This window comes from Homarus americanus, unplaced genomic scaffold (genome assembly GCF_018991925.1).
Source record: "Homarus americanus isolate GMGI-L3 unplaced genomic scaffold, GMGI_Hamer_2.0 scaffold41643, whole genome shotgun sequence".
NCBI lineage: Eukaryota > Metazoa > Arthropoda > Malacostraca > Decapoda > Nephropidae > Homarus > Homarus americanus.
This window is the reverse complement of record NW_024719383.1, coordinates 299,132-315,707: the sequence shown is the minus strand read 5'-3', so window position 1 is coordinate 315,707 and position 16,576 is coordinate 299,132. Positions and strand designations below refer to the sequence as shown.

Sequence of the window (16,576 nt, the reverse complement as noted above, 5' to 3'; positions counted from 1 at the left end):
AGATAACAAGATTTAAGAGGTAATAAAACCTACTCATTGATTTACAACAAAACGAACCCACAAATTTCAAATGTCATATGAGTTAAATCTACTTCCGAAGACACAGTTAAATAGATCAACAGATTTAATACTAAAAAAAATCTGCCTCTTGAAGTAAGAAAATAGATAGTCTACAAATTTGATAGGAATAACATAATCTGCTTCTTAGGATATACTGAAATAGATCAACATACAGTATTTTATAAGAATGACAAAAACCGCTTCCTGAAATATAACTTGATATATCCACAGTTACAGCATTACAAAATGTGTTTATATCTTTGCGTTATGAAAAATAAGTACAGTACCTATTAATAATAATAACAATAATAATACCCCGTACTGTACATTAATAACACCTATGTCACACAAAATCCTCAGTGCAACTTCATAAGCCTTTAAGTCACAAAAACAACAGTACTGTATTCTTGTGACCTGTGGAAATAGTACGAGCAGTGTCCCTCACAATCCTTCCCCTCCTTCCATTATACAGTATTGGTGTTATTAAGACTGTGAGAGGAACCATTGATATCACTCATTCCATTCACCCTGTAAACTCTCATTTCCTGTACAGTACATAATTTACTCTACAGTTAGTGTAATTTACATAGAGTTATTACATAATTTGTATGTAGCCGTGGAGTAGATCAGATCCACAGAGTTAAAGGAGAGCAAAATCTGAGTCACTGTGTTCCTGGTGATGGTAGGAGGAAGGGGAGGAAGGTGAAATAGAAGGGTTTAAAGAGGACAGGTGGAGGAAGAAGTGGGGGCGAGATTTTGCTTACAAAGGAGAGAGATGTGCTCGTGGAGGAAAGAAGACAGAGGTGGAATAGAGTAACTGGGATAGAGGAGGAGGGGCATGTATGGGGAGGGGCATGATAAGAGAAGGGTAGAGGGAATGAAGAGATAGGAAAAGGAGGGATGGAGTGTAAAGGAGAAACAGACAAAAATTAGGGAAGGGGATACGTGGGTGATGTTATGGAAAGGGAGGAGTGTCAAGGTAATGGTAAAGGGAGGAAGAAGTAATGTGAGGATGTGAAGAGCAAGGACTGTAGAGTGTGTGGAGAAGAAGGTGTATTTGGTGTGTGTGTGTGTGTGTGCAGGTGGTAGTTAGCTGGTATCTGTGTTTACATCTTACCACCTAGTTACGACACCTTCCCTCCCTCACTCAAGGGTCCCCCTCCCTACCTCCATGATAAACGTGCTCGCTCTATTGCTTTTTTACCACACACACACACACACACGCACACACACGCACGCGCACGCACACACACACGCACGCACGCACACACGCATACGCACGCACACGCACACGCACACACACACACACACACACATTGTCTACACTGTATCTATATATAATGTGACAGTGAGGGTGTGAGAGTCATGTTTGTGTATAATAGCAATATTTCATGCCAGCATTCATGACCTCTGAGACTCCACATACTGAAATCATGTACAGTTCATGACCATTAAGACTACTGTAAATAATTCAGTAAGATAAAAATACTTCATTGTTCCCATTATGACGTGTAGCCGACCATACTACAGTACTGTACTATCAATGGGGCTACCAGTAATGGGGATGATTTATGAGTGTTATTCTTTTATCCTCTTCGCCACTGATCGGCTTGTTAGCCGCCCGGGCGATCGGTCACGTCTCTTTTCATTTATCTTCTTCACCAAAAGATCGGCCCGCTAGCCGCCCGGGCGATCGGTCACGTCTCTGTCACGCACTGTTGGCAAATACTGGGCATGCACCGGCTCCTGAATGTACCTGAACCCGCTCCAGTGTTGGTCAAGTCTTGTCTTGAAAGAGCTCACACTCGGTGCCGTCACAACACTCTCTGGTAGATTGTTCCAAGAGTATACAACCCTCACTCCGAAAAAGTTTGCCCTCACGGTTTTCTGGACTTGCGGCTTCTTCAATCTTGAGCTGTGACCCCTTGTGGGGCGAGCGTCCGCCAGCTCCAAGTAAGGACACTCAAATGAGTAGTGCCCCCTGAGATGCTTATACACCTCAACTAGGCCCCCCCTTGCCCGTCTGTAGTATAAGCTAGGCAAGTTCAGGCGCTCCAATCTCTCAGGGTAGCTGAGGTGCCGAAGTGCAGGCACCAGTCTGGTGGCCCTCCTTTGAACATTTTCAACCAACTGACAGTCCCTAGCATATCTCGGGGACCAGATGGGGTGACAGTACTCCAGATGGGGAAGCACTTCACTCCTGAAGATCGTTACGAGGGACGGACCGTCTAGATATCTGAACGACCTTCTTATAAGATCCAATAATTTATTTGCCTGATTTACCTTCTTCTCACAATGGCCCGAGAACTTCAGCTCATTGTCAACATACACACCTAGGTCCTTCTCACACACAGTCTCAACTAGTGCAGTTTCTTCATCCCGTTGGGACATATGATATGCCTCCTTACCGTTGGTACGCCCCAGGTGTATCCTCTTACACTTCGTGACATTGAATCTCAGCAGCCATTTCTTCGACCATTCCTGGAGCCCACAGAGGTCCTTCTGCAGCTCTTCACAGTCCGCTTGGTTCTTAATTTCCCGAAATAACTTGGCGTCATCGGCAAACATTTGTATGGAGGAGTGTACAACGTCAGGCATGTCATTTATGCAAGCTTTTTATTTTATCATCCCCATTATTCAAGCTTAATTAACTCTTTTATTCAAGCTTTAAAGACTAGAAGTTTCAGTGGGTATAATTTCATCTCTGTATCAATTTCAAATTCGTAAAAAAAAAAAGGAACTTGAAGGTAATCTTAAATAAGTCAAGTACTGTACAAAGACATTCACAATGGAACTAACAGTTATGTGTATTAAAGCAAACTATTAATATCAGTTTTTATTACATAATGTCCTTACTAAAGCTGATATCACCATTCCTCTCACAGAATATTATTACCATGACCAAGAGTGTTCGTTGAGATAGGTCATGGAACAGCGTGTTTTATATCCTAAAATTTGAAGTGTTGACATATCTAAATGACTGAAATTATTTGAATAGTTGGAGCATGTGAAGAATGGGCACCTTAGCTTATTTCATCTGATTACATTTCCTAATGCTATCAGGAGGTTAGGTTAGGTTAGTTTTTGGTTTAGTTAGGTTAACATTAGGGTATTTAATGCCCTGACCCTCATTTTATAATAAACTCTTTTCCCTGACTACAATTCTTCTACTTATGAGATGAAGAAATCAATCAATTTATGAATGATCTAGTCTAAAGATCTCAGACACTATATAAACTTACTACTTTCCATGAAGATGCAAATTTACTCGAACAACACCGTATGGCGTCTGTTAATTCAAGTTATCCGTATATCAATGTTAACGAGCGGTCTTGACGTATTTTCGATAGGTCTTATACAGTTCACAGGGTATTTGGCTCCGTGACTAGAACAAAAACACTAATCTATTTCCTTCACTGGTGTCTGTTTGGGGGGGGGGTGTTTCTGTTTGTCGGTGTTCTCTTGCTCCTGTTACAAGACGTTATATCCTGTTTCAAAGCACCAGTCTAGATGAAGAGCCATCTCGACTCTTGCTTACTTCATAAGATAAACAATCACTAACCCCAGAGAGACAAAACTCATCAGTCTCTTTAATTAACGAATGAGTACCAATTAAAAGAGAGATTGCACTACTTTTTTTTCTACTCTGTCTCTTTCTGCAACAGATGTACATTATCTCTCTTCAGACAGACACTATCTTCCCAGCCTCTTCCTTCAACAACAACTGTCTCTTCCTTCAACAACAACTGTCTCTTCCTTCAACAACAACTGTCTCTTCCTTCAACAACAACTGTCTCTTCCTTCAACAACAACTGCCTCTTCCTTCAACAATTGCCTCTTCCTTCAACAACAACTGCCTCTTCCTTCAACAACTGCCTCTTCCTTCAACAATAATTTGAACATGAACCTTCAAGTCCTCCTCGTATGCCTTCGTTACACATACAAGTTGCCATTATAAATTACAACACCTGTAAGAAACTGACCTTATTACAGGTACCCATTGAGAAGCCTCTTTCAATCCCCCCTCCCTCCTACTTCTAACTGGAATCCAGGAAGGTGAGGTAATCAAGGTATTAATTTATATATGAAGAGGAAACATTTGTACTGAAGACTTCTAAAAATTAATAGTTTATATATTTTTTCAAGCAGATTTGTTTGTGTCTTATTACAGGTACCCATTGAGAAGCCTCTTTCAATCCCCCCTCCCTCCTACTTCTAACTGGAATCCAGGAAGGTGAGGTAATCAAGGTATTAATTTATATATATTTGTACTGAAGACTTCTAAAAATTAATAGTTTATATATTTTTTCAAGCAGATTTGTTTGTGTCTGTATGAAAATTGGTCTTATTATTTCCTTTTTTAAATTGTGTGATGGTACCTGTGTACAAGTTGTAGATGTGTATAGATATCTCTCTGTATGCATACAGGGAGATTTCAAAGCCATGAAAACGAGTCGGTTAAAAAAGACATGAAAATAGCAGGATGATTTAAAAGTCCCTGTAAAGGTGCTACAATTAACAAGATATAGTAGTTGTTCCTTGTTAAGTTGTTATACCTAAAATGTTATGTACTTTGTTCTAAGGTAAATATTGGTAACAGTATCCACTTCAGCATCTTCTGTGACATATCCAATATTTATTTTAAGTAAAATAAGGTAAATAACAATATTGTTAATCACTGCAACTGCACAGAGACTAAGATCACCCTGTATAGTCTGTGTTAAAATTACTACAATATCCTACAGGTGTTTAATGCTTTGATATTCACTTTTAATTTGTTACACCATCCTCAAATCATCACTATGTTTTAATGCAGAGAAGAGAGAAAAAATACACTGTCTTCTGTATGTTGAAAACAGAGAAGGGAGACCCGGCAGCAATACAATGATACGGTATTCAGTATCGAGTTACGGGAACTGACGTACCGAATACAGATTCCTGTGAGACGACTTTTAAATGATATATTAGACATAGCATGCCTCTCTTTCCCTGTCTGTCAGTGTTTCCTTCTCTCTCTCTCTCTCCAATGTTCCTTAAATGTTACAACTTATAAAAATAATATATTACTGAAAGGTAACTCGGTTAGTAAGGTGTTCATTACTGTCAAGAGTGAGGTTAATAGTCTCAGCATACTATACTATATCTCGTACATGTTCCTCATGCCCAGCAGCTCGTAACTTAGATCCTTATTATATCAAAACCAAGCCTAACATAACCTATTTGTTTAGATATGTTAAAGTTGATTCATCTGAAGATTAGTCTCCCAGCTTATTTCACCTGATAATTATACACTCTTAGGCTACCTGGAGGAGAGGGAGTTAAGGTAGGCTAGAGACGTTGGTGTTACAGTATTAATCTAAAGGTGAAGTAAGCTGGGGAGGGTAAAACTTCCTGTGATCCTTTTTTCCCCTGAGGTGAATGCATCTAACTGGCTTACTCTACCAACCACACAAAGATGACTGAAACAGAGTTGAAACTGTAGTGAATCATAACTGTAAGTAAATGAATTCTGTTATTTCCACTTTTGGGAAAGAAATAATATCATGAATTTTTGTGGACCTGAGCCCCAGTCTATGAACTTGCTAATTCATCCAGTTAGACACTTAAAGTTGTGTCTTATATTATTCTTGTGAGGCCTGGATGGTACAGGGAGTGAAGGACAACAGTGCTGGTACTGTGATCATGTTAACTAATTTTAGTTTCTCATAAGAATATTTACCTACCACACTATCCCCCCAAAACTATCAAATAATGTCAGTGAAGAGTCAGGTAATTCAGCAAGTAATATTGAGTGACAGACTATAATATATAACAGATACACAAGAGGAACCAAGAATTTGTGGATATTATTGAATCTGCCACAGAAGTAAGTAAGCCTTTCCTCTTGCTATTAGAGGATTTATGTATTTCTTTAGCTTAAATATAATTCTAAGTTGTTCATAAAGGTCGTTGGCAAGTTGAGCATAAGGAACACAGGACGTAGTGGATAACACCAGAAATAATAAAAGGCTATCATATGGAAAAACAGAGACAGTGTACAGGTACTGTACATGTAGCCTTACCTCATTTACTGGGACCTGATTCGTCTGGTTTGTTTTTTCTTCTTCTTTCTCGCCCTTCTCTTCCTCCTCTTGTTCCTCGACCACGGCGTCGGCCACCTCCGCCGTAGCCGCTATTCTCACCCGGCCAGCACCCAGCGCCTCCTCACTCGTCTCTATAGAACTCGGCGAGTCGGAACTCTCGTAGTCGGAGGTGGCCACCCGCAGCCCCAGTCTTTGGTGCACTGTACTGGCATTGGTTGCATGAGAATCAACATTTATTGTCTCTGTCTGTTTAGAGCTCAAAATGTGAGTTTCATTGGTGTGGACACGAGCAATTTCACTACACTTGCATTCACAAAGGTCAGTGGCTGGCGGGTCATCTTGAATGTGGCAAGGCCCGTCTGTGGTGTCGTTCTGTGCACGGTTGCAGTCATCACATAACCCCTCACACACATGTTGGTTGGGCAGCTTCTGGAGGCGGGTGAGGCGGTCAGAGTACGCCCCGGGCTTTTGTTGGTTGTCGTGGAGACCCCGAGCCACACGATCCAGGTGGTTGACGTCGTAGTCGCCAAGGGGATGCAGAGAACACACTGTCTGCCGCTCCCGCACCACCGGCCGCTTTGCCCCGTCCTGGTAGAGCGCTGTGGTGGAGTAGGAGCGGTTCTTGGTGGACGAGTTGTTGGGGTCCAGCCGTGACTCCAAGCAGCAGGCGTGGGTTGGGCTCCCACATGGAGTTACGTCTGCTGGAAGATGTAGAAAGTCATTACTTGTATCCCAGCAAGAGACTGACAGTGACCTGAGAATAAGTGACTCAAGTGGATCAAGAATACAGTAACTTTAGTGAGAATAGGTGACACAGGCGAACCAGGACATCAGGGCTTCATTTTTCGAAGGATCTTACATCAAAACTTCACCCTAGAGGAGAATGTGCGTCAGTCACCACACAAAGACTGCAACTAAAATAGCACTGTAATCCCCTAACAGGTTACCATAACAGACAAACGTATAATTACTAATTAATAATGCTTCTTCATTGTGCTAAGCTCTCAGAACACAGAACCTGCTGCACACCAAACACTAAGAAGGTGAAACACAGATTTAAGAACACTAACGTGATCTGAGAAAACTTATACGATAGAACCTTAAGATGACAAGATACCAGAATAAGAGACTGTGTAAGCGAGTAACTAGAGCACATCTGTTGGTGAATAATCATCAACACGAGACAACACTAAGAGCAACACTATAGTATACAATACAGTATTATAGTACAGTATACTTGCATCTCCAGAGTGACACATATGATAAAGCCAGTAACTGTGTAAACAAGGGTAGCTGAAACTCATGGGTTGCCTTATGCTACAAGTGAAGATATATCCCACACTAGGGAAAACATCCATCAGTGAGGTCAGCAAACTAAACATAGCCAAAAAAATTCAATAATATATTTAAGAGGTAAAATTAAATACAAGGAAATAACACTATATGTACCCAAGCGTTCACACCAAACAACATTTATGATGAAACGGAAAAAAGTTTGGAGTCCCCTGGAGTAGTCAAATTCGACAAATGTGCTAGAGAATGTAAACTATATTCACACACCTTGAAGTTTCTTGCTATCACCACAAATACTAGGAAACTGTGACCTATCCTCAGCTGATGAGATCATTCCCAGACTTGAGCTAGGACTCCCAAAGGTTCCTATATTAGATTTTCCCTTCCTAACTGAGGATGAGAGGACACATCAACCTACTGTAGAATCTCAATGTAATTTCAATATCAATTTTGTGGCAGGGGGGAGGAGGCATCTTAAGTGCCTTTATTTATTGTATTGGGGAAAATTTTACGTACAACCTCCCGAGAATCTTGGCTCAGAACTGTTGTATTCTCAGACTCATATTCACCACAAATACAAAAATTAATCCACTGATGTACCAGACCAAAAGAGAACCAACAATGAAGCATTAAACCAACATTGAACCCACTATGAAGGTACCCAGACAGACTGAACCAAGTGTGAGGCACCAGACCGAAACTGATCCTCCTGTGAAGCATCAGACCGAAACTGAACCATTATGAAGCACCAAACCAACACTGAACCCAAGGTGAAGCACCACACTGACACAGATGGAGGTCAGTGGTCACCTTCAACAGTGTAATGTTTGATATGATGTACACCGTCAGCAGTGGCCTGTCTGGCTAACAAGTACAGGCCCAGCTGGTGTATTGCCACTGTATAAGTTGTTGCATTACTGTTGCATGTTGTTCTATTGCTACTGTATAAAATAAGATATTGCTATTGTATTGCCACTGTAAATTGTTTTAAATTATATTGTTGTTGTTGTGTTCTCAATGTGACTTATACAGTACCAGAACCACACATACAGGTAAGGCAATACGTTTGTTAGTCACACCTGAGGGAACAAAAACTTAGAAATAGACCAGTCACACCTAGTCACACTTAGAAATAGACGTTGATGATGGTTGTTAGTCACACCGTTGATGATGGAGGGAACAAAAACTTAGAAATAGACGTTGATGATGGTTGTTAGTCTCACCTGAGGGAACAAAAACTTAGAAATAGACGTTGATGATGGTTGTTAGTCACACCTGAGGGAACAAAAACTTAGAAATAGACGTTGATGATGGTTGTTAGTCTCACCTGAGGGAACAAAAACTTAGAAATAGACGTTGATGATGGTTGTTAGTCTCACCTGAGGGAACAAAAACTTAGAAATAGACGTTGATGATGGTTGTTAGTCACACCTGAGGGAACAAAAACTTAGAAATAGACGTTGATGATGGTTGTTAGTCACACCTGAGGGAACAAAAACTTAGAAATAGACGTTGATGATGTTGTTAGTCACACCTGAGGGAACAAAAACTTAGAAATAGACGTTGATGATGGTTGTTAGTTGTTAGAAATAGACTCACCTGAGGGAACAAAAACTTAGACGTTGATGAGAAAAACTTAGAAATAGACGTTGATGATGGTTGTTAGTCACACCTGAGGGAACAAAAACTTAGAAACAGACGTTGATGATGGTTGTTAGTCACACCTGAGGGAACAAAACTTAGAAACAGACGTTGATGAAGGTTGTTAGTCACACCTGAGGGAACAAAAACTTAGAAATAGACGTTGATGATGGTTGTTAGTCACACCTGAGGGAACAAAAACTTGGAAATAGACGTTGATGATGGTTGTTAGTCACACCTGAGGGAACAAAAACTTAGAAATAGACGTTAATGATGATGGTTGTTAGTCACACCTGAGAGGAACTACAACTTAGAATCAAGAGCAATCAGAGGGTGAAACTGACAGGTGGCGGGGTCGTCGTCAACTTCCGGCAGCGTCTCGTGGAGGAGGATTTTCTCGGCTACGTTGCTGGAAGGCGTGGCGGCCTCCTCCTCTTCTCTCTGTTCTTGTGGGTGGAAATGTGAATGTGAGGTGGATGCAGATAGTGGGTCAATACATAGTAGGTATGTGGATAGCAGGTGGATGGATAGTGGGTAGGTGGATTGTAAGTGTCTAATTGGTGAAAAGGTGATGATCCAGAGAAGTAAGAAGAGGTAGAGAAAGAAAAAAGGAGAGAGAAGGCATAGAAAGAAAAAAGGAGAGAAAAAGAAAGAATGAGAGGCCAAAAAGGGAAGGAATAAGAGAGAGAGAAAGAAGGATAAGCAGAGAAAGAAAAAAAGAATAGAAAGGATGCAAAAAAAAAAAAAGATTAAGAGGCAAAGAAAGAAAGGAGGCAGGAAAAACTTCAAAATCCAGAGAGAATAACCATGGAAAAACAAGCACAATAAAAAAATAACAGCAACAAAAAAGATAAACTCAGAGACAAGAAAACACAGATATGAAAAGACGGAGAATGAAGTAAAATATAAAACAAAAGAAGAAAGCAGATGAAAAAGACAAGTGTGAACACAAGGCCACGTCACTAGGCAGGATATGGCCACATTTCCTTTTTTTAAATTTCTTCTCTGAAATCGGAGGCTGGACCGAGGGAAGGAAACAACTCATTAAAAAAAAATACCTGGAGAAAAAAATAGCAGAAAAATATTTATTTATTATTTTTTATTTTTATTTTTTTCCCCCAAGATGAAAAGAATATAGTGTTCATTCATTTATTTATTCATTTATTTATTTATTTATTTTCAAGTTTTAGCTGGAATGTTAAGTTTTGGAAGTACTAAATTGAGTGGAATCGGGAAAAAAATATTACTCTGATAAAAAAAAAAAAGACAAAACTAAAATATGTGATGATTCAAGTTATATTTTATATTACATGTATGGAGAAATTTCCCTGTAGAGCCTAAAATAATATGTGGATTAGTTATCTTTATCTGATATATATGCAAGCAACATATATCCTTCCATCACAGGTCCACAGTCACTAGGGTTCGTACGATAAACATTTCTCGTAATTAAAGAGGACTTAATGTAAAAAAATAATAAATAAATAAAAATTAATCAAAGCAACAGATTCTTTCGTAAAAAATATGTACCTTCATTTTGATTTCTAAATGGTCGTATCTAGTCAGTCTTGGTACAATTTTGACGCTAATCTTGAAACAGTTACGTTCATTCTCACCTCTTCACTTACGAGTATTACTCATCGTAAGAGTCCTCTGTGAATCTGAATGGTGAATAAGGCATCCTTACTACCCTGTGTTATGATCTGATTGGTGTACTGTACTCAGAGGCTAGGTATTGTATGCTCTCAACAGCCTGAATATTATAACACCACAACGGTAATATAACAACACGAGGCTTGACGTATATTCTATGAGGCTTCAAGTATAAGTTATAATAAGAGCTAAAGTATAAGGTAAATATGAAGCTTCAAGTAATAGGTTTATATGAGCCTTTAAGTATAAGCTATGTATGAATCTTTAATTTCAAGCTATATACATGAAACTTCAAGTAATGTATAGACCATACACCACAATACACACTACACACAGGACTTCAAGTGTACATTATATACACATTAATAAACATGACAGAGGCATTACTAGGAGGGAAACTTTGAACAACAGGAGCTTGAAACAAATAAATTGACACACACACACACACACGCACACACGTACACGCACGCACACGCACGCACACGCACACACACACACACACACACACACACAGAACATCGTGAAAAGGAGTCCAGGGCGAGAGACTCTGAAAAGATTGGTGTAAAACATTTCATGGAAGAAGCCTGGAGCGAGCCTGGAGAGAACTATGAGAAATATTTAATAACTGAGACACAGTGAACAACTTGACTAACACACAAAGAAAACTACTACTTACAACATTTTAGTAAAGACTTTAAAAAAAACAAAAACAAAACATGAGAGATAAATGAGAAAAGAAGATAATGAGGAAAAAAGAGAAGAGTGCAGTAATAACATAAAGGAACGACCCATGGGACAAAACCTAACAAGAGAAAAGAAAAAAAAGAAAGAAAGAGAGAAAATATGATTGCAGGAGCTTACCAACACGAAGAAAAGACTAGAGGAGTATACCCCCAACACAAGATTTCAAGAGGAGGAGGGCAGAGGGGGGGAAGAGTAGCAGGAACGCAACTTACCAACGACGGCCCTGAAGGAGGAAGCTCGTTTCCTACATGGTGTTGGCTCGAGGGTGGGCATGCCGGTGGCGCTGGTGGTGGTAGTCCAGGTGGAGGTACTCATACGCCTTAACAGACTTGGGGCCACACTCCGACGACCACTCCGCTACAGGGGAAGGAGGGAGAGAGATTAAGGAGTTAGTTCTGGCAATATACACCGGAGGGATGATAGTTATAATGGGAAGTGGGAGTAAGGGGTGGATGAGTGAGTATAAGGAGGATGAGTGAGTATGGGAGGTGGATGAGTGAGTATAAGGAGGATGAGTGAGTATGGGAGGTGGATGAGTGAATTTGAGGTGGATGAGTGAGTATGGGAAGTGGATGAGTGAATTTGAGGAGGATGAGTGAGTATGGGAGGTGGATGAGTGAGTATAAGGTGGATGAGTGAGTATGGGAGGTGGATGAGTGAGTATGGGAGGTGGATGAGTGAATTTGAGGTGGATGAGTGAGTATGGGAGGTGGATGAGTGAATTTGAGGTGGATGAGTGAGTATGGGAGGTGGATGAGTGAATTTGAGGTGGATGAGTGGGAATATAATGAAACGATATGGAACATGATGGAACACAATGATAATAGGATATACTTACATGGAGTATAATGAAGTACAGTATAATGAGATAAAATAAGATACGAAACATAATGAGATATAATGAGGCAATGAACTAGAGAAATAAGCTCTGAGTAAATTGACACGTGAATAAAAGTACCTGTATAATGACAATGAAAGAGGAATAATGACAATAAAGCAAAATTAAGGCATAAAGACACAACAAGGGTGTGTATAATGAGACATAACGAGAGACAAAGAGACAATAAATGAGACATAATGAGTCAGTATCATACACCCTTGTCCTTCTCAAGTCTATCTGGTCGCTGGTCTTCAATATACCAGCTAAACAATTACACTCATCAACACCTCTGACGTCACCATCACAACACCTCTGACGTCACCATCACAACACCCTTACCTGGGCAAAGCTGACACGGTGCCCCTTTGTTCTCACAGGATGAACAACGATGCTTATAGAGGATTCAGTTTACGGCGGTCAACATGGGCTATTAATACTGTGTTTTTGTTTTATAGTATTAACAAGGTACCTGATGCAATACTCTCCCTTTCCATTCATAATCTAAACAGTTAATTATAGAACACCTTTTCTTTTGACCGTGCGGACAAATTAATCCATAAATCCTCTCTGATATTATAATTTTGTTTCACGGTATTAACAGCATTATAATTGGTCCTTTTGAAGTTAAAGTACACAAAAGTTATTTATAAACTAACCTAGCCGGTAAATGGAGATGGTAAAACATGTCGAACTATCTCACCTAATTCCTATTATGAAGTTGGCGGTCAAAAATGGCGTCGAAATTGTATCAAGACTATATCGTAGGTAATGTTTGTTCTCCCACCCCTTAGTAGGTTAGGTACACACTAACACCTGGGTAGGCAAGGAATCCCCCGGGGCACGAACCAGTGACTTTTAGGATAGGAGGGGAGTATTCTATCTACTCGGCCACCGCACCTAAACCTAACCTAACCCCTCAAGATAACATTATTGGCTTTTTAATCATCAGGTGAAATAAACTAGATAGGGGTGCTTAATCTTCACGTGATCCATGAAAAAAAAAGATGACTAGTTCCAGAATATAGTTACACCAGATGGCACCTTTTCACCTCTTTAACCAAAACACTCTCAAGACAATCTGAGTATGGGTGACGCAATCAGACCAACTGGAGGCTTCCGCTGTGGGGTGAGGAGGCAGAGGGAGGAACGCCCCGCCTGCCTCCTCACCCTTTTCATCAACGTATTTATCATCTCCATAGTGAGTTATTAAGAAGGGTCCTTAACAAGGTTACTTAAGTCCTCAGGTTGTCCCCCTCTCATTTGTCCCAGGCCTGTCTACCCTGTCCCTGTCTCGTCTATTCTGTTCTTGCGCCGTCCATCCTGTCTGCTATGTCCAGTCTATCTGTCCTGTCCAGCTCTGTCCCTGTTGTGTCTAGCTTGACCTTGTCCCATCCACCTTATCCCTGTCCCACCCACCCCTTTGTCCTAGTCTACATCCTGCCGTCACCATTAACACATCTATCTATCTTTCCACTAAATGTCATTGATATAAATAAATCACCGTCAATTATAGGCAAAATTATGTGCGACAGTTTTAAGTAACTTTCATAACCTTTGCAGTCTCTGTCCGTATAATTATGTACAATAGTTTATATAAATATTCTACATTTTTTTTTTACTGTGACAAGGTTAAAATATATATTATATACAACTCATTTTTTTTTCAATGACACCCAAGACAAGTGTCAATATACCAGGCTAATAGTATACGTATATAATATAATTAATATAGGCTCCCATAATGTCTCGCTATATACTCCTAGATGGTGGAAAAAAATGTATATATGAAATAATCTAAACGATGTTGAAAATATGCTGAAAATTTTTTGTACTGGTGTTTATTTATATATTTGTATATATTATAACTTATTACGGCGTCATTATTAAAAAAACTGGTGTCATAAACGTATTTGTTCAATAATCTATAAAATATTTAAATAATAAATACAATTAAAATCACCCTAGTATAAAAATATACCAATGCTCTTAAATACACACAAAATTAAAACAAAGGTTCTTAAATTAAATTTTTAAATAAAGATGATTTTACCTCCCCAATATGGTGGCAGTGACGGGGGAAGGTCTGTGTAGGATACCTTCAATTGTTGTTGATAGTCTTGTTCATGGCTATTTTGAAGCCCAATAATGATCTTCCTTCCACGGCTTCAGCAAGTAGACTGTTCCATAGGTCTACTACCACCACCATGGTTTCAACTGGTAGACTGTTCCATAAGTCTACCACACACTGAGCGAAGTGATCTGGTTTAAACTTTGCCATCCCTTCAGGAAATAGAATTCATCCCCTTTCAAAGACCGTATTCCATTACAGTATGAAGTGGTCGCTGCCAGGGGTTAATATTTTACCACTTTCTTCGGTCATCAAAACCAAATTCAAAACATTCTCTCCCCTCTTGGGTTCCGTCACAGGCTGTGTGAGGAATTAACCTTGAATGAGATCAAAGAGTTCCTCTCCTTCAGCTTGTGAAGTGAGTCAATCGTCTCAATCGTCTCGTGGTTAAAATCTGCCACGATGAACGCCTGTAATTCTGACGAGGCCTCAATGACCCAATGGAGGTATTTTACTTCCCTCCTGCTGTTAGTTTACTTTTATTTGAAGCTTTGAATCAATACGCAACAATAACAAACCCCTGTGGGTACTTCTGGCAACATCTAACATCAATTGACTCATATTTTTCTTGTCTTATAACGAGTATTTCCTCACGTTATTCTGGTATAATATATAAACAAGAGGAGGATTTGCCAGTTATAACGCTCATATAATATATGACTTAAATAAAGGCACCACATAATTATATTTCAAAGCGTCGGTGGTATTGTGACGTCAAAAGCAAGCGTTACATTAATAACTCACACAATAGACGATAATAATTATGCTAAATACGGTAAGATAATGGAATAATTAATTAGAATACCAGAGAGAGAGAGAGAGAGTAATGTTTCCCCAGTGCCAAAATTTCATCAAAAGGAACCAACTGGATCTCTTGTAAATATAAATGGACTACGCTGCAAATCGAATCTTGGGGGAATGCATTACAGTATTAAATTTCGCTTCACTTCACGGTATTTTCAGCTACCGAACATACATAACACAGCCTATTCTCTAATGTCAACACCAATATATAAGAAAATAAAATGACATAAGCCTGACAATGAAAACACTAGTACTTTATTACGCAGGAAAATAATTACATCAGCAACACGAATATTTACGTTGTTTTTTATAACCGGGTTACACAAACAAGACAAAATAATCACAATGTTCAACTAGGAAGAAAAATAATGACTTGAAATATAAAACTTTTTTTTTTTGGTAAAAGAAAAAGTTTCGAGCATAACCGTAAAACAGGGTTAAAAAAAATACTGTTTACTTCAGCTAGCGCCGTGTGTGTGCTTATGTGTCAGCGTGTGTAAAAGATACAACCTTTACACGCACAAGACTGACATGACCTCACCTCTCAGTGTGTTGACTTAACCAAACAGGATAACAGAGATGACACCTATTCACAAAGGATCTATTTGAGATGAGAAAAGGATATTTTTCTAAACAATTAATATATTTTAGGTAAACAATTAATATAAACAATTCATATATTTCAGGTAAACAAGCCAAGGGGATACTGAAGGACAAAAGCTTCAAGAAAATGCCACAAGAACAGGTGACAATGTGAGGATCGCGGCGCCAAGGTAAGACCACCTGTAATTAGTGAATATTATAATAAGGCCCTGCTTGCGTCAGATGTTACCATGGCAACGTGAGGGCGGGGGAGGAGGGGGAGAGATGGAGGGGAGACCAAGGGAGATAAGGGGATGAAGAGAGATGGTGGTGGTTGATGGGGGAGAGAGGGTGATGGTGGTAGTTCATGGGGGAGAGAGATGGTGGTGAGGGTGGGAGAGGGTGATGGTGGTAGATCATGGGGAGGGTGATGGTGGTAGTTCATGGGGTTCATGGTGGGAGGGGTGATGGTGGTAGATCATGGGAGAGAGGGTGATGGTGGTAGTTCATGGGGGGGAAGAGGGGTGATGGTGGTAGTTCATGGGAGATGGTGGTAGTTGAGGAGGAGGAGGAGAAAGACGAAGATGAAGGAGGAGGAAGAAGAAAATGAATTAAAAAGAGGAGGGGGAAAGGAAGAGAAGGGGAAAGATAAAGAAAGAGTAGGAGACAGAGTATAGGAAGAGTAGGAAGAAAAGAGAGATTGGCTCC

General features: G+C 39.8%; 1 protein-coding gene across 1 annotated transcript in view; it reads right to left on the bottom strand.

The window, feature by feature from the left end:
• LOC121860059 (cGMP-inhibited 3',5'-cyclic phosphodiesterase A-like) overlaps window positions 1–16,576 on the bottom strand; it is a 126,477-nt gene that overhangs the window by 20,378 nt on the left and 89,523 nt on the right. Inside the window, exons 5-7 of the mRNA XM_042357074.1 lie at window positions 11,687–11,831; window positions 9,422–9,523; window positions 6,123–6,841 (exon numbers count right to left, since the gene is read on the bottom strand). Of these exons, the coding sequence (XP_042213008.1) occupies window positions 6,123–6,841; window positions 9,422–9,523; window positions 11,687–11,831 (966 nt within the window). The remainder of the gene's footprint in view (window positions 1–6,122; window positions 6,842–9,421; window positions 9,524–11,686; window positions 11,832–16,576) is intronic.